This window comes from Corapipo altera, unplaced genomic scaffold, assembly GCF_003945725.1.
Source record: "Corapipo altera isolate COAL_440 unplaced genomic scaffold, ASM394572v1 2b, whole genome shotgun sequence".
Lineage (NCBI taxonomy): Eukaryota > Metazoa > Chordata > Aves > Passeriformes > Pipridae > Corapipo > Corapipo altera.
Window position 1 is genome coordinate 9,899,549 of NW_020884874.1, and position 18,964 is coordinate 9,918,512.

General features: G+C 40.3%; 1 protein-coding gene across 4 annotated transcripts in view; it reads right to left on the reverse strand.

Annotated features, from left to right (window-relative positions):
• The window catches only part of FYN (FYN proto-oncogene, Src family tyrosine kinase), a 143,884-nt gene that overhangs the window by 21,791 nt on the left and 103,129 nt on the right, over positions 1-18,964 (reverse strand). For 2 of the 4 annotated variants that reach the window (XM_027632984.1, XM_027632979.1), the window contains 5 exons: positions 14,239-14,337; positions 13,031-13,134; positions 8,665-8,814; positions 5,296-5,460; positions 861-1,040 (listed from right to left, as the gene is read on the reverse strand). In XM_027632984.1, coding sequence (XP_027488785.1) covers positions 861-1,040; positions 5,296-5,460; positions 8,665-8,814; positions 13,031-13,134; positions 14,239-14,337 — 698 coding nt within the window. Of the gene's footprint in view, positions 1-860; positions 1,041-4,667; positions 4,824-5,295; positions 5,461-8,664; positions 8,815-13,030; positions 13,135-14,238; positions 14,338-18,964 lie in introns of all 4 variants that reach the window. The other 2 variants (XM_027632995.1, XM_027632990.1) reach the window with 2 other exon arrangements.

Here is an 18,964-nt window from a genome sequence, read left to right on the forward strand (position 1 = left end):
TTAAAGTGTGAGTTAGTCAGGCTTGGATGCCTCTGAGGAGGGAGGTGGGCAAGCACCTGCCAGGAAAATAAAAATCAACTCCAAACAGACTGAAAAAATGGACTTAAAATTTCAGAGTACATCCTCCAATGTACAATGAAACTTCCCTGTGAGAACTTGTGTTTCCTATTTGGTTCATTTGCTTTTCCAAAACAAGCAGATTTTTTGCTCTGCTCTCAGTACCCCTGCTGGAGATCTGAGGAAGCAAAAAGTTTTCCTTTTCTCATTTTACATCATTACCAGTTAAGTAGCTTAAAGAAAGAGAGAAAGGAGAAGGGGAAAGGGAAAGGCAGAGAGGAGGGGAAAGAATAATATGTGCAAATCATGTATTAAAATGATAAACAGGGTGGACTGAAAATGAAGCTGTGATCTGAGAGCAAGGTGCATGTGACAGAACTCAGGACTGCTAAATGAAGAGACAGAAATCCTAAGCTGACACGTAAACACTGAAAGAAGATGCTGCAAGAACTCTCCGGTGCCGGAAAAAGCTAGGATCTTGGGAAGCAGCATGTAATATCATCAAACCTAGAAAATGCAAATCTCCCCTTGTCAGTGAAGTTTGGGTGCTAACACTGTTAAAATCACTTAGGCTGCACCAACTTCTCTCTTCCCCACCTGGTATAAATTTTCTTTGTGCATCAGGTTTTGGGCCCAGTTGAGAGTGAAATTCATAATTCTTCTGAAGACAAAGGTGAATTTAGTTTCCTGTTCTCACTCTCCTTCCTCACATGCTGTTCATGCACCACATTGCACCTCCCTCTGTATCCCCAAGAAGTATCAATAAAGAAAAAATATTATCAAGCCAGCAGCTCTGGCTTCACCTTTACTCATGTACTCCGTGACAATATAGATAGGCTCTTCAGATACCACAGCATAAAGTTGGACCAATTTGTCATGTTTTAGCTTCTTCATGATTTGGGCTTCCTCTAAGAAGGATTCTGGAGACATAGTGCCAGGCTTCAGGGTCTTGATAGCCACTTTAGTATTTCCATTCCACGTACCTACAAGCACAGACACTTAGTTAGATTAAATATCTTCTCCTCCTTTTTCTGCCTGATGCCCAAAGTAACCAAGGAAAAAACAGAAAAGACATGTAATATAAGGGTTATTTTTTAAATTTGGTTTCCCATGCTGCCTTATCATTATATTCCTCCCATGCCTCCCTCATATTTTAGTTTTTTTCTTTATACTGAAAAATAATACTCCCATTGGCACTGGGTCACAATCGCTGTTGTCCTACTCAATGTTTCCACTGATCTCCACAGAAACATCCTCTGAGTAAGAAATGTGGGACTGCTGAAACCCATCTTCATGTTGTCTGTAGCAATTACTTGCTAACAAGTAATTGCTGCAGACAACTACACAGTTCCAGTCACAGATTTAGATAACAAAACTGGTTAAAACCAGAACTTCTTATTTGCAAGACATTTTAACATTTTGGTTTTGTTTTGTCAGAGGAAAGAAAAATATTTTAAGAAAAATTCCCCAAACCCTAAATTGATTTGATTTTAGAAACACTTGTGTTTCCAAACTGAAATACAACTTTTTCCTTCCCCTCCTCATCTTCAGCAGCTGCTGATTGAAAATGAGGTGGTTCTTGTCCTCTTGAACTTGTTCTTTACTTGTGGTCAGCACTGAAATGGACAAGCTGCATCATTTTTCAGTCATCAGCTACCAAGCCTTCTCTAACATCTAAAAGCCTGTACAGGGACTTGGAGAGAGCTGGGGAAAGTTGTCTCAGGGCATTTCACAAGAGATAAGGCTTCACTCAAGTATTTGCAAGGGGAAGAAGGAAGACTGGAAAAAACTGGAAAGAACAAAACCCCAGAAGACCTATTTATGATAACAGTGGGTTGTTTTTTGTTTGGCAAGGGTTGGGGTGGGGGGCTAGAGGGGAAGGGAAAGGAAGGAAAATTAAAATGGGTAGAAATACCACTTTTCTAGTGCCTTCTGGTTGTCCTGTGCCCAGACTTGCCAGAACCCTGCTCCAGAGACAGGGCTGAAATGGCTTTGAATGGGACCTGTGATCTGTTGATAGGGAGCTGCTGTGTGATAAGGGCAGAACAACACTAAATGACTTCAGGAATTAATCACATTAGGTAAAAATTACCCCTCTGCACTTAAGCATGAGTATAAGCAGAAAGCCTACAAAGTCCACAAAGGCTCTGTCATCAAAAAAGGTAACACGTAAAAAATCCAGTTTGTCTTCCCTAAAAGTACGTGAACATTTAGCAGGGCTCAGCTGCTGCAGGGGAAATGGTTAAGCCAAAATAACTTCATTGTGAGCTTTTGCAACCTGCCAGAGCACAAAATGAGCTGGGTCCTTTCCTATGCAAGTGCTCAGATCCCAGGTCCATCTTGTCTAGCTGAGGACAGGGGAGGAGCAGTGGAGGAGCTGCTGCTCCTGTGTCACGCATCACTTAAAGGGCAATCCCAAATGTCTGGGTGGGGGCTGGAGGCACATATTAGTCAAAACCGTGCAGAGCAAGTTTGTTTTCATTATGCCTTGATTTTCTTCTGCCAGTTCAGTGCTGGGTGTCACTGTACTGTCAGTGGAGTAATGTCCTGAGCTACCACCTCCACTACCCCAGCGCACTTCAGGAGGACTCTTGAGGTTTTAATTTCACTCAGTCTTCCAAATCAGAGCTGAAGCAGACTTTGCTTTAGTAACACTCCTGTGTAAGCAGGGAAGGATGCAGTTTTGCCTCCTAACTTCAACCACGGTGGCCAAAATCTTTTCTGATGGGTGACAGGGAGTGTGTTTTGTCTGGAGTCACTGAAGCTCTGGACCCCAGCATGCCGTTGGTCACAGCCACTCTACAGAGGCAAATTATACGAACCAGAAATAAAACCACAGTTTCATGGACACCAGACTGGCATTAACAAACTAGGATTTTACCTGGTATGTTAACAGGATTAACTGTGTACTGTCTGTTTACATTGCCTTAATAAAAATTCCAGAATTCATTCTGTTACCATGAAGTGTTTTCAGCAGGTCTGTTTTTAAATACTCCTATGAATTTCTCCGGTTAAAAAAAGAAAATCAAGCAAAAATGTTAACTTATCCTCTCAGCCCAGATTAGAGTTTAAATTGTTAAGTTTTCTTGTTGTGGTTTGGTGTGTTTCTCTAATAGAAAATTAGCACAGACTTCCCTCTGAATTCTTCCCATATGTAGTTCATTACTACTTAGTGTATTTTTTATTAATTTTTACTGTGTTAATCTACTCCAGTTTGGTAATGCTTCAGGGCTGTTAACATATTTTTATTATACATTAAGAAACATAATGTCATAATTGTAATAATAATTTTTGCATTTCTGACAGATATTTGGTACTGGTACTTGGCCCTTTATTTACCAGAGCTGATTTTTTTGATTTTTAAAAATTTGTTCCTTTAACTGCTGTATCAGTTTAGGATCTACTGCACACAAAGCTGACCAGTAAGCATTATCATGAACCGGAAACTTGAGCACGCGTTCCAGATGGAGAACAGGAAGGTGAAACTGCAGTTATCTGGAGATGCCAACAGAGAACGTATGCAGCTTTCTTCGCAACAGGTCAACTGTAATTCTGTGAGATTCTGTAACTTTCTATATTTCTAGTCTATAAATTCTATAGATTTCACAGACTTGCTGCCGTGCTCCTTGCTGTAATCTTGCAATGGGAAACAGCTGCAAGAACCAAGGAGAACTCACTGGCTTTACATACTTTTGTGTCACTGCAACAAAAAGTGGCCAAACTGCTCCACCAAATTTTCCTGAAGAAACAACACATAGTGATTCTTAATTTGAATTGGTAATTTTAAAGAGCCTATACACAATGCAATTTGGCACAAAAATTGAGCCGCCTCTCATGAAATGGCCACTGTATTGTGCTTCAATGCTATGGCCATACTAAGATTTATGCACATTGTAAACTGCTATTGTTTTATACTCATTAAAAGAACGAGGCCCACGGGGGGGGGGGGGACGGGGGAGGGGGGTCAGTAAATTTAGCTGGCAAGTGTGCAGAAAACAGAATGTCAGTGGATTTGGAAAATGTCAATATTTCTGGACTTCAAAGTGGGGGTTCAGCTGGGCCCAGCAAGTTTTGCCTCTATTGTCCCTGCTCTCTATATCGAGTTACTGGGTTCTGCTGCAGATACAAATTTCAGACTTAAAGAAGTGGATGCATGGGAAAGCCAGCTCGACAATATCAATTTGCTGATACTTGTAATTATTTTTAAACTGGAAGAGTGGATGGAAGCATTTTCAGGGTCTGATCCCATCAGTGCTAAAACACAGGATGAAAGAAAAATAATGTCTACTTACCAGATTAATTTCTGGTTAACAATTCTGCCTTAGAGGTTTATCATCATTCCTATTTTAATATCTTCCAATTGTGTAGTTACCCAAATAAACCCAATGCAATTAATGCAGTTTAATGCCCGAGCCTCTCATACCACTGTGTGCAAGTGAACGGAACCTTCCCATGGATTAATGTATTTAGGTTTGACTGTTTCAGGCAATATAAACTAACATTTCATACTATTCTGATCTTTTAGCTTTAAGATCTCTACTTGAAATGTTTATTTCTGCCAAGAGGGCCTTAAAAGATCCATCCAAAGCAAAATATATTCTCTGCCTTACCACGCCACACTTCAGCGAAACACCCCTGACCAAGCTTCTGTTCCAGAAATAATGAATCACGTGCAACTTCCCATGCATCTTTAGCCAATCCAACAGTTTGTGGGGTATTATTCGTAGCAATCACAGTTAAGTTAAAACACAAACCATCAGCTTTCTCTATAGGAGAGGAAATTAATAAAAAAAACACACTTATAATCCAAAATTATGCATGCATTGAGAAAGATGGAAGGTGATTTGTTTTTCAGAGTTGCACTGAAGTTCATTTGCAAACACTGGGTTTTGGATACTCGGGGTAAGGACTTTTTCGTTAGCTTGCAGAAAAAGGCTTCTTGGTATAACTAACAGATTACTATGTGAGCCTTGATTTATTATTAAGACAGAGGTAATTTGTCAAAATCAAAACCTTCCAAGAAAACATGGTATTTTAGTTTTCTTTTGCCATCAATTACAGTGAAAGTTGAAGATTAAAGAATTTCAAAGTCAAAGACATGATTCAAAAGCCATTTTTCCTAACATTTTGAGCACTACTAATTTTTTTTCTTGAGGGTTAGAGTGTCCTACATTTTCACCTTCCATCTTGTAATCCCCACACAGAGAGCTATTTTAGAATAATTATTTTGCTCCATACCCATCCATACTTCCCCAAACTGCCCATTTCCCAGTCTCTTGATCAACTGTAGGGATTCTCGTGGAATTTCCCAGACATCTTTGGTTTTGACAGACAGATCAGTAAGCCTTGGCATTCCTTTATGACAGGGGACTACTAAGCGGCAGCAAAGACCTGCAGCTCTCTCTGATGGAGCCAGAAGTGAAGCCAACAGCAAAGGAGAGGAAAGAAAAAAAAGTGTGACATAAAACAAAAACAGTAAGCATAAAAACAATGCTACTCACAACAGCTGTTAGTTGCATACCACAAAGCATCCTGGAAGATTAGAAATTGAACACTGAAACATGTTCATTTGAGACAGAACAGGAAATATTTTAGTCTCTGCTTCCACAGCCTGAAATGGAAGGTGACTGCCAATGCTTTCTCTCATGGACTCAGAATTTCCTTTCTCCCACAATGCTGCATTAAGATAACCTCATAAGAAACTGGTTCTCTATAATAGAGTATAAAAAAATTAAAAATTATCTGTAAATTACAAGCTGGATTGTTTCTGTGCTGAGCAAAAGAAGTTTTTTTTTCTGAAAATCACAGCAATGAAAATTTGCTGGACTTCTTGTATCCTGGGAAAAGGTATTTTCTATATTCTGCTCTGTGAAAAGGTGTTTTTGTGGGTATCATGTAAAAGACTTTTCCTGACATTCTTTCTAGAGCAAACCTTTATTAGCATATGCAGTCAGTCCTACATCATTTGGGCAGGTTCATTATATTGTCTCTTGGAAAGCTTCACAGAAGACTGAACTGTGACAAAAGTCACACAAGATATTTTAGCAGGAGTAAAAACAATTACATGTATATATAAAAAACCATATGTATACATACATATTGATGAGTAGTATATTATGCTGCACAAAGCAGACTACAATATAAAGCTTGCACAGCAACTTGTATCTTAAAACAGGTAAAGCAGAGCAGAACAAGGTGAGGAACTGCAATTGTATTTCAGACTCAAACATAGTCTGTATTCTTCTGTGCAAGATTTCTTTTCAGGCAAGTGAACAGTTTGTTTCAGCATCATAAGGTGGGCAAGCACTGAAGCTCCTTGCAACACCAAGCTCTACCTCATCAGCACAAATGTTGTGTAATGGTGGGGGAATCCTTACAGACACCCTGACTGTGGACCATGTTGTGTGTCCTTTAGCAAGACAACAAAGATCACAAAACAGGGACGATTAGCCAACCAGTTGACATGTCTTATTCCAAGATAATTCCAAAGGGAACATTAGGATAGGGACTACTCAAAATATGGATTGTATCTTAAAAGCTTCCTTATGAGTTTGGACAGCTGCAAGAAAAAGCTGGAGGTTTTTAAGACCTCCTTCTTTGCTTTAATTTTAAAAAATAGCTTGGCATGCTGGTCCTCCAGTGAAGTCCAGATGGCACAAGAGCTTATGCTTGACAGGCCAGCTTTTTGGGATTGGAGGAATGGTGCTTCAACTTTGGATGTGCTGTTACTGGACTTCAGTCTGACATCAGGACACTCTGGGGATCTCAATATTTTTCATTTGTACATCTCACCTGTGAAAGCCCAGATATTGCAGTTAGTTTATATCTAGGTGAGAAGGGGCTGGGATAAGAGGTGAGTATGGGTAATAAGGGTAGTTGGCAGTGCAAAGAGAGCACAGTGCAGGAATGCCTGTGCTCTGTCTGCACAAAGGTCCACTTTGTACCTCCAGCTCTTGACCTAGGCCTGCTTATATGAGAACAAACTGCTCACTCCACCTGGGTAACCTGGTTTCCAACTACCTGAACAGGAGGGGTCCTCCAGCCTGGACAGCTGTGGGATGAAGACTGAGGGTGGGTGGCTACGAAGGGTGTCCTGCCAACAAGGCACTGACCTAAGGTCTCAGCAGTGGTTCTTCAGGAACCACGCTGATCTTTGCTGAATCATTTGGCATCTTTGAGCTCTCTCTAGAATTAAATCTGGGCACTCACAAGGCATTGTGGCTACTCTACCTCCCACAATTCAGAGTGCAAAGCAGGCAGTTAGAGGCAGCCTTTATGTTTTAAGTCAGCAGGGGCTTGCGTGGAGTGACGGCTCCTTGTTTGCCTGGATCTGGGAGACGGCAGATGAAAACTCTAGAGTGTTGATCTATACCGTGCCTCTAGAGCTACCCTATCTGAATATTACTGATTATGCCTCCGTGTTGCACAAAAATGGCTGTTTCTAGATCTATTTGTTTCTGCATCTTTGCATGGAAAATACACCCAAATAAGCTGACAAGAGAAAACTAAAAGCTGACATATATCAACTGGTATAGCGGGGTTGAAAATTATCTTTCTTACATGTGAGTTTTTATGCCTCATTTAGCTTAAAGCAGAGTCACCAGAAACAACTAGAAGTTCTCCCTGGCAGCATGTACCCATCAGAAACTGGGTGGAGAAGACAGCCAGATGTCTAGTATGAATAGCATAAGAATACAGCAGACAGAATACAAAGAATACAGAAAAAATGCCCCACAGAGAAGTTGACTTCCCAAGTAAAAATTATGAAAAGTTTTTGAGCAGCAAGCATTTTGGGTCATCTGTTAATATTATGAAAAGCTAAAGTAAAGGAAAAAAAACCAAAAAAGCAAAATAATACAAAATACAAATTTCTGTTCAAAAAGAAGCATGGCAGTCTTCTATGTAAGAACCAGTTGTCCTATGCAGGGGCTTAGGGGCCTTTGAAGTTGTATCTGTTGTACACTAATCACCAGTGACAGCAGGATGTACTTTTGGGTGGAATAGTGCATGCCACATTTTAACTACAGGAATTAAAAAAAAAAAAAGCTTGGTGGGTGGACGCAAACCATATGCACACAGAAACACTCACATTGCCTCATTTATTTTTTAAATTAGACCAATTATAATTTAAATGCTAGTACTGTGCTCATTGAACAAAATTCAAGAAGGAAAATTTGACTCAGGTAATACATGCAAACCTTTGGTCATTGCTTTCAGTGACTGAATTCCACAATGCAATTCCCTATTTGCTTTATTAGCAATAGTGTGCTGCAAAATGGTACATATTAGCACTCACTTATTCACAGGGAATTCATGCTCTGAGATGTGCAAGTCAAGTTCAGTAATTCTGTTTGCTTAGAAGAAGGAGAGCAGGCAAAACCTTTACCTCAGTAAGCGTTAGGTTTTAAAAGCTCTGCCACTACACTGTGAACAGCATTCAAAGCCATTTATAACTGCAATGGGAAAGGGATAATGGAAGATGCACTACAACAACCAAGACTCATAGCTCAAATGACTCTTTAGGGTATCTTACACATACATCAGCTCAGCAGCAAACACTTTTGTTTTAAAATACTTCAGAGTGCCATGTATTATCTGAAAAATTACCTGAATAATGCTGAACCAGCTGCTGAAGAGTTTCAAATTGTGCCCGAGTTGTGATATAATATCCACCATTGTCAAGTTTACGAATCTTATAATGTTTGACATGATCTCCTTTCATATCATCCCAGTCTCGAATAGACAAGGAATAGGCACCTGTTCCAAGCAAAGGAGAAACCAAAAATTGTAGTTAGCTGTTAGTCACAAAGATTTTGTTTCCTGGTCAGTTGTTACAAAGTGAAAGAGAAATTGCTTCCAAAAAACACTTACTGTACCCTGAAAAAGAACAGATTAATTTAATACAAGGAGATGACTGTCAGAGAAATCTTAGGATGTTCACACCACGTTCCTTTCACGATGTTCTAGAAAGAAATTGGGACTTCTGGATAAATGAAAACTCACATTTTAACATTTATTGATTCAGGCTGCTAAATTTACTTTTTCTATTCTAAGTTTCAGGTTACACTGGAAATACTACACTTAATGTAAATGACAGTGGTTGGTAAATATCAAGTTTTCATAGGAAGCACTGGAGAAAATGACTTCATACGTGCATAGTTTTGTTACCTAGATGGATACCAAACTTCTTTATAAGCATTAAATAACCAAATAAGCATACTTTGTACGCCATAGTCTTCTGAAGGTGATACTAAATGAAGACTGTGCACCAGGAGATCTGCAAGAACTGCATGTTTAACTTCCCAAATCCATGAAGGGGCTTTAGAGCTTACTAGTGGGACTCAGATGCTGAAGCACAGGGATTAAGTGCCATGCGAGATGCCTCAGGACATGCTGGTTGGCAGTTTTCCCACAGGCTGTCACATTTTTCCATCCATGTTGATACCCTGAAGGCATTTCAAATGTCTCTGGATACTCACGACCAGGCAAAGGAACCTCAGTAGTTTTAGGTGTAATGGTAGCTTCTCTGCAGGTGGGCTATGGGCTTGACTTAGATGCCCACACACAAGCTTCTGGTGCGATTTGGGCAGCTGAATGCCAGCCTAGTTTCTGTGAGTGTTATGGCAATGTGGTGTCTGCAGTCATGGGCACTTGAACAGAACCCCAGCTTTCTGCTGACTGTAAAAGGAGCTCAAGCCACCTACGGAGGGCACTGCACATTCAGGTGTCTTACTTGAAGGACAATCCTATTCTACATATAGTGGTACACGTTGGTTCTCTACGGTGTCAAAAGCAAAGCCACTTTTTACAGCATAACGCAGCTTCTGAACAAAATCATGGTCATTTCAAAGGCAGTGGAGAAGACAAATCTACACTCATGGCTCAGGTAAATACTGTGTTTACTCAGAGGAATTCAGGCATTAAAAGGAAAAGAGGCAACTGGCAGCTGCAGAGATCTCAGGAAGGTCCTCCTTCCAGAGCCTCTGCTACTTTCACAGGTAACCACGTCAGCTAAGCGCAGGAAAGAAAAACCACCAGCGGACAGTTTTGTACAATGTGAAAGGTGGCCCTGGTATAAGATGTCTTTCCTGGATATCTCCTCAGGAAAAAGCTTCCTTGACCACATTAACTTGCAATAGGTTGTACTGGTGGGTGGCTCACTGCCGAGGGAGCTGTGGTGAGTAAAATGTCTTTACCCTTACTCCAAGGACTTCTCAAATTCCCTATTGTTTGCCTTCTATTTGGGAGGAAAAGAGCCAGCACTTAAACAGATGATTCTGGTTTAAGCGAATGGGAGGCACCCTTAAAGAAGTGATGGTGGGTTACTTTTTTTAATATTTTATTTCTATTTATTTATTTTGGTGGGGTTGGAATTAGATAATCTTTAAGATCCCTTCTAACTCAAGCCCTTCTGTGATTCTATACCTTCTAAGTGTAGAAAAATACTCTTTGTTTAGGACAGTTTTCTGAGGTCAGTACTGTTACTGAGTCAGTACACCTCAACTAGTAGTTCTGTCAACTCTTTTTCAACTAGGAGTTCAAAGCTTCTTGAGGATTTGCAAGCACATACTGTGCATGCTTTGTACCACTACTCTGGGTTGTACATTGTCAGCTTCCTTTCAGAATTTTCCAGGCAGTGTTCTCCGTGTCCACATTTGTGAGTTTTGATTCACTGGCAGCAGCTGTATTTTCTTTAGTCACGCTCCCTGCCTATCTGGTCACTCTTTTAGATTCTTTAGGAAAATGTAAACAGTCCATGGCTCCAGGTCTGCAATCACAGCTGCGTGGGTGGCCCTCTGTGGACCCCCGCTGACCTCAGATCAAGTTGCAGGACTGGAGCATTAGTTCAAATCCAGACAAAAACAAGAACCAAGATGGATTTCATTATTCATTTATTTAGGCTGTTGGTTATTTATACTACATGTTACTATCAAATATAAGAGATACACATAATAAAAATTTGGGATAGAAATATGACATTACAATATATCATACTAATGAATTTAAAACCCCCCCCAAACCTAAAACCAGACAGCCTTGAAGAGTGGCTATTGAAACCAGGTGAAAGGTTATACAGACAAGAGCTGATGAAGTACCTGGGTAGCCAGGCATTGAAAAAATGAAAAGACAGCTCCATCTGATTTATTTTGGAAGTAAGAAGAGAAGACAACCCTGATCAAGGGAGGTTAAATTCACACTGAAATCATCTACAGTGATACTTTTTAACATGATCCTGTATAATTTTATTGTTGCTATTATTTAAAGTAGAAGAGACAATTCTAGGTCACAAAACAATTCCTGCCTCAAGCCCAAGACAACTAGCTGGAGTAAAGCATTTCGAGAAGACTAATGGCAGAACACACCATTTAAGGCCACCCGGTCAATTTTTTTCTCTCTCGTGAACAACAAGCTTGCTGGTTTTTTTTAACAACATACTGAAACACAACAAGGATGAGAAAGGAAATAGGCATTTTTGACAAAAACCATGCATGTTTGATTCTTTCCAATGGCTTTGAAGAAAACTTAGCCTGAAGATGTAGAAAGCCTTAAGTTCAAATGCAGAGAAATGAAACTTGCTGCTCTAAGTTCATCCATGATGAATTACTCCATTTCCCCAATGCTTTTGTGTCTCACAAGAACACGGAAAAAAGCCCTGATTTAGCTGAGTAAACAGCCCTGCAAAATATATCCCTTATCACAGTATAAAAAATGGGAAAACCAGACTAAACTGATAATGTGGTTTAGAGAAACAGTGTTGTGTTTGTTTTTAGGATCCATGGCTGCATATATGAGCGAGTTTTTAAACTTGGCACAGAGTGGAATGAAGACTTGTTCTTCACACACATCATAGCAACTGTTGGTGAAAAAAAACAGGTGGAGGCTATTTGCAGAAAAAGAGCAAGTTAGAGCCTGTCTTGCTCCTGGTGAGAGTGCCTCACTGCTCCGTGAAGCATGATTAAGTTGTGCGGTGACAAGAAATTGGCTGTCTGGAACAACAGTCTGTCTATTCAGATTTTGTATCAGAAACAGTCTTCAGAGTTATAGGCAGCAAAGGAAGAATCCAGTGACTACAAGAGTCAAAAATATAAAACTTACAATTTTAGATGACAGAATGCAGCATCTGAAGATAGGTGGGGTAGAGGGGAGTGGGAAGTACTGCTTCTCTCCTTTAAACCCCTTAACTAGCCATGACTCCAGCACTTTGCATGCTAAGTCTAGCTGACAGTGTGCTCTGATCAAAGCACTGACAAGTCAGTGCTTTAAGCACGTGAACCATCATTAGAATTCAGAACTTACATGGAATTAATTCCAGTGACTTATGCCTCCCACAGCTTTTGTTTTGGATTGCTGATTAATTGAGAAATGGCCAGGTTTGTTTTTACTTAGTTGCAGTTTTCTCCTCAATAGTCGTATGAGTTAGAGAGATCTTTTCATATATGTGAAACTTTTGAAGAAGATGTTGACAGGCCTTGTGAACAAAATGTAAAAGCAAAAATAGCACCCATCAAGAAAACTGGAACTCCTTCATTATTTTTAGAGGGAAGGAGGAGAATACATCCTTCCACTTGACTTCAACAGAATAGATATAGTTGAACACTTTATGAATATATTAATTAGAAATATATTCAAGTTTTTTCCCTGTTAATATCTGAATTTAAAACTACTGAATTTAAAAAAAAATAATTTTTTTTCCTTTTCTTCCCCCACCAGCCAAGGATACAGAATTTCAAAGGATCGCACTGTGTGACTTGCACTGCGGATACCATGGGTTGAGCATGACATAGGTTGCACTTGGGTTGTTCTTTGCTTTAAACACTCATTCTAAGACCTAAGATATCCAGACATCCACAAATACATGCAAGATGATTCTTATCCCTACCTTCATACCACTGAAAATGATACGTCACACACTTAGCACAATTTTTTTTGTTTATTGTCTCATTTGTTATCAGAATACCTTTGGCCAGCCTACCTTTGGTAGTTTCACTTTCCCGGATCAGGAAGGTACCTCTGGGGTTTCCAAATGACAGCAGCTGCCTCTCGGCATCTTTTCGGCCAAGTTTGCCAAAGTACCACCTTAGGGAAGCATCAGAAATAGTAAGACAAATGCCACATAGCATTATTAATTAGTGTCACAGATCTCAAACATGGAGGATTATTTGTGGAAACTATGGTTACTCAAGTGTAGTCAACCATTTTTGTCATACTGTGTCTCTTTTAGCATGGTGGAAAGCCAGTGTGACAAACAGTGTAGTAAATGTTGCATATGTTGTGCAGTAGCACTTTGCATTAAGCCTGTAATCAGTAGTTGCTAAGAATGCTTGCTTGGTATCCTACGAGAAAGGCAAGACTTGGACAAACAGAAACCAAGACTTGGTGGGTGGAAGGAATAGACAAGGTAAAGGGCAGAAAACTGTGTGGCTGCTGAAGACCAGTATTTTTACAGATGTTGCTATAAGCTACATATTTGACTTATACAGTGATGTATTAGTAGACAATATTTTTGTTGAAGCACAGCTCTAAAACCTCAGCAGAAGAACCAGATGTAACCACTTTACTGTGGGTCTCTATGAGGCTTTCAGAGTTACTGCCTTTTTTCTTTCCTGCAGCAAATGTTTTTTTTTTGTTTCACAATCAATCTGAAGTGCAGACTACACCAGCGCCTGCTCAGCTGTATAAGCTCCTCCACTGTATCTCTTATTTTGGAAATAATATGGATACACACATCACTCATTTTCTTTGCATAGATATGTCCTCATTATGCTGCCTCCTGCATGTGTTGTAGGCATCCTACTATCGTAGGATTTGTATTTGTTGATGCAATGTGCCCTCTTTAATAGACATGGAGCTGACTTGCACGCTAATTGACTCAAAATATTTTTACAAGTTGGTTCAGGAAAAGCAAAGGCACCTTTTGGTTAAAGCTTGAAATTAGTCGACACCTGAAAAAAGGAAGCAGACCTATGTTCCTTTAGGTTTTCTTCCTTTGTTTTGACATTGAAAAAGCACTGAGCTTGTGCTTCTTTTGTTACTAATTACCTAATTATTTATCAGTGCGGTTAAGAACTGGAATAAACATAATGTAAGTAATCAGAAAAATCACTGCAATCAATCAAAACCAACTCTTCACACCTACTTATACAGCACTAATGGGTCTTTACAACAAAAAAGAAAACATACTCCTCTGCTTGGATGGAATCAACTGGAGCCACATAATTACTGGGAATGTAACCAGTTTCGCCTGTTGTCAAGGAACGGGCCTCCCACCAGTCTCCTTCCCTGCAGAAACAGAGGTGAGGAGAAGTGAGAGTGAGACACAGCTGTAAAGACAGTGATCTGACTTTGTTAACTGTGTGGTATAAGAAGCTACAGCAACTCATCTCTTTATCACCAGCATGCTTCCAAGACTGCTGTTCACATCTAAACCCAAATAATAAACATATTTCTTTATACCTGTAATTATTTCAGCAGTGATTAGTAGTGTAGCCTTCCAAATGTAGCATAATGGCATAAAGAGGCATAACAGCCCAGTAAAATCAGGTTTGTGCAGGCTGGATTTGGACTAGAATACTGAAAACTGTCTCCATGGCAATTATTTTAATACAGACCCTTGAGAGAGCTTATAGGAAAATTGCCAAGATGAATACTGTGTGCTGGTTTTGGCTGGGATAGAGTTAATTTTCTTCATAGTAGCTGGTATGGGACTATGGTTTGGATTTGTGTTGGAAACACTGTTGATAACACAGGGATGTTTTAGTTACTGCTGAGTAGAATTTACACAGCATCAAGGCCTCCTGTCTCTCACCCCACCACATCAGCGGGGAAGCTGGGGGTGCACAAGGGGTTAGGAGGGGACACAGCTGGGCCACCTGACCCCAACTGATGACAGGAATATTTCATACCCTATGGTGTCCTACTCAGCATATAAAGCTGGGAAAAGAAGACGGAAGAGGTGGGGATATTCAGAGTGATGGTGCTTGTCTTCCGAAGTCACTATCATGAGTGATGGATCCCTGCTCTCCTGGAGAATGGCTGAACGCCTGTCTGCTGATGGGAAGCAGTGAATGAATTTCTTGTTTTGCTTTGCTTGTGAGCATGACTTTTTCTTAACCTATTAAACTGCCTTTATCTCAACCCATGAGCTTTCTCACTTTTACCGTTCTAATTCTCTCCACGATCCCATCATGAGAGGGAGCGAGAGAGTTGCTAGGTGGGGCTGAGTTGCTGAGTGGAGCTGAATTGCTGTCTGGGGTTAAACCATGACACTATGTCACAGCACATTCACTGCTAATTTTAAACTTCTATGAGCATAATTAACCTGAAACCCAAAGATATCAAAAAGCCATCTATCAACATGGTATTTTAGATGGTCCTTAAGAAGCACGCTTCATTGACTTGATTCCCTCTGCTGGCTACCTGGAGGAGGTATCTGAAGTAGCAAAGGACTAGGCTGCTTTTTCAAATATTTACAAAAAACATTGCAGAATCACAGAATGTTCTGAGTTGGAAGGGACTCACAACATTTAAAAGTGAAGAGGTTCATGCAGGAGTATCTTAAGGCAGCGTTCCATAGGCTTAGCATGAATTTTTGTCTTACACTGGTGTGCAGTGGGACCTGGTACTGCCTTTCAGACAATGTGTGCTGCTGTAGGATGTTGTCCTAGTTAGAACAGCTGGGACCAGTTCATCACTGTGTGGGTGTAACCCAAACTGTGTATTCTACACCCTCCATGCCATTTACCAGAAACTGTTAACCATAGACCACTTGTAGCAGCTGCCCAGAGCACACCTGGCCCCTGCAGGCTATAAGCTGGGTGTTAAGAGGCCTGTGAGATAGGAGGATGCTCCTGTCCTCACACCCATGACTTACAATCAGCCATTGTGGAATTCCCCACCCTGGGGGAGATACTGGGCACTCCTGCCTGAACATGAGTGTATATAATCTTGGGGTCTTGGGACTTCTGGTACCATTTGTTGGATCCAGAGGAGGACCAGAACCTCGACCGGACTGCAACCACCACTCTCGACTGGACTGTGATCACCACTTTCAACCAGACTGTGACCAGCACTCTCACCAACAGGTTTTCCCTCTCCTTTTACTCTGGACTCAGGGGGACCACGTGGGGCTCAGCACAGGGGTCAATGAACACCACTCTGTGCCCCAGGGTGCTGGGTTATACATCTGGGTTTTGTGGGTTAAACCCAATTGTTCGTACATATAATTGTATTTATGTTATTATTTTTATTAAATTGTAACTCTGACTTATAATCTCTTTGGAGTTGGGTTCATTTCTGCAGCCGGTTTACCTTTAAACCAGTACAGATGTGCAGCTTTAAAAGAGGTTTATTTTTCAGTTTTTTACAGGATGCAATGATTTGGGACTTAGCAATTTGTCTTTCATTCTCAGCACCAGATTCACCAGTATTTAACTCCTACCGCTAATAATAAGCATTTTCTTTTCTATTTCTGGACTGCTTAGAAACTCTTTACAGTTCCCCTCTCTGTAAACCAGAATTTTGTTCACTAAATAAAGCACTATTTTCAAATGTGGCTGGAGAATTCAGCCTCTTCTGGAAGCAAGCAGTTACAGAAAACACAGTCTAAGCTATTACTGGCAAGAAAGGTTGTGACAAGGTGGGTTCTTACTTTAAATTTTCAACTCTACTTTCTTTAACAGTTTGTAGGAGCATGAACTCTAAGGAAAACAATTAAAAACCAGCTGTGATTAATCAAAAAGGAGCTGCTTCCAATTTTACAGTTCAAAAATGTGAAGAATAAATAGCTTTTATAGAGGCTGGCAGTCGACACTATTTTAATACACCTTGTATGCATTACTATGGCAGACAAATAGCCCTATCTGTTTGCATCTCTAATTTTACCAGCTGAAATGCTAACCCTTCCCCCATATGCTGTTGTAGAATATTTCTGAGACAATATGCTATACTGAGGTTGATAAATTGTACCATTCCGTTTCTTCTCCTTACTGTACAGAGAGTCCACTAGATGGAGGTATTTTGTCGTATGTAGGGAGGGGAAAAGCAGCCCTGTAGATGATCACAAAATCAGGAACAACCCCCTCTGCTTTGATAGAGAAGCTTAAATCTCTCAAAGCATTGGCAGAAAGGAGGAATGCAGGCTTTTTTCACAGCTCTTAATTTTAGACATGCAGCTGAGGTAGGAGGAAATTAGTCAATGGGGCTAGACAGGGTGTGTGGGTGTGGCGGTGGGGATGCTGGGCATAGCTGAGTGTTTTGGAGCCCCAAAGTTAGACTCTGCTCTGAACCACTCTGCAAGTACCTTCCCCCCCCCGACTGCCACTAGTATAATTTCTGACTTCAAATCATGGGGATACCCCCTGTATGCCATTTCAGGTATTGCTGCCCTGAATGTTTACTTCAAAGTACAAATCAAATTTGTTGAGCACTAAAGAAAAATCCAAACCCCTCCAAAAATTCCAGACAAACTAGTTTTATGCACATATATGCTTTCTGTTTGCAAGCACCATTGGCAGACACATAAAAAATGGGCTTTCATATAATTTCTGATACAAGTGAAGAGAGGAAGCATTCTTAGAGAAACACAGCCTTCTGGAGGTCCCCAGCCTGGATGTCGCTACTCCAGGAGTGTGGTTAGGTCCATGTTTAAATGCAGAGCTGACTACAATGGATACTGAACTTCTATATCCTACAGGAAGATCAGTGGACGTTTGGTCTTTTTCCCTTTGTTAGAAAACCTTCTTCCAGGTAGTAATTACCTGCATCAAAATGCATGTACTGCAGCCACCCACATGTAGGAGAATCTCTCTGTCTCACTGACTTCAAGGATGATTGCCCTGCAAGCCCCTGTGAGCATCCCCTGATTTCATCAACTGGCATATGTATTTATAATGTGTGGAACTTCTTCTTGTTTCAAGTTATAGCATAGTTTGTACAAGGTTAGGAGAGCAGCAGGCAATGTGAACAAAAATGGATGATAGGTTAAAAAAGGGTTTGTTTTCAAGCACTGATTTAGAAGTAGAAAGGTTTTAAACTCCTGCTCCCTTTACTAGTCATAACTGAAGTTTCTGTCCTTTCATCTACTTCAAAGCCCTTCAGCTTCATGAAATATTCCACAGAATTACCTGATTTTTTTTAACTTCAATGCGCATTGAGCCAACTCCAACCCTGCAGTTGTTATATTAAAATTAACAGGAGTTGTACCAGGGATGGATTTGCCTCATTGTCACACAGTGTAAGAAAAAAAGATGAGACCAATATCACAAAGCCTTTAGAAAGTGAAATTGTTGTTAACCCATTTTTACTTCTTCATGATAGCAATACTGAACATAACACAGAGCCTGCCACTTTATGTTCTTAGCCAAGAATTACAAGATGTTCAGATATAGGTCAGTAGCACAGTGAATTTTAGATGTTATTTTTAAGTTGCTAAGGGATTTTTTTTCTATGGGCAGTTGATAAAATTAATTTTAACTTGATGATTTCCAGGATAGAAGTGTGGTTTTCATGTCAGATGCAACTGTGCAATGGTAACAGAACTTCCTAACGTGTTCTGACTGCATGACCTACCTTTAAGAGGAAAAAAAATGCTTTTAAACCTGGCACGCAAGTCTGGATAATGCCTCTTTTGTGAATCAGTTTTTAGCTCATTTCTATGTGGAGATACTTGCATCAGATTGCAAAAAGTGTTAGTACATGCCTTGCAGAACTTCTGTGGCTACTGGTAAAGTACAGAGCTGGTAGTCTCAGTTCTGAATGTGGGGTTACTGTAAAATGTAAGCAGTGAATCACACAATCTCACACTTATTTTTGAAGTAAAGCTGCATGTGGTTGAAGTTTTTTTTTCCCCTAACAATAAAGCACTTTGCAAAAGTGCACTAAATGCAAGGACAAGTAAGTAAGCATAGAG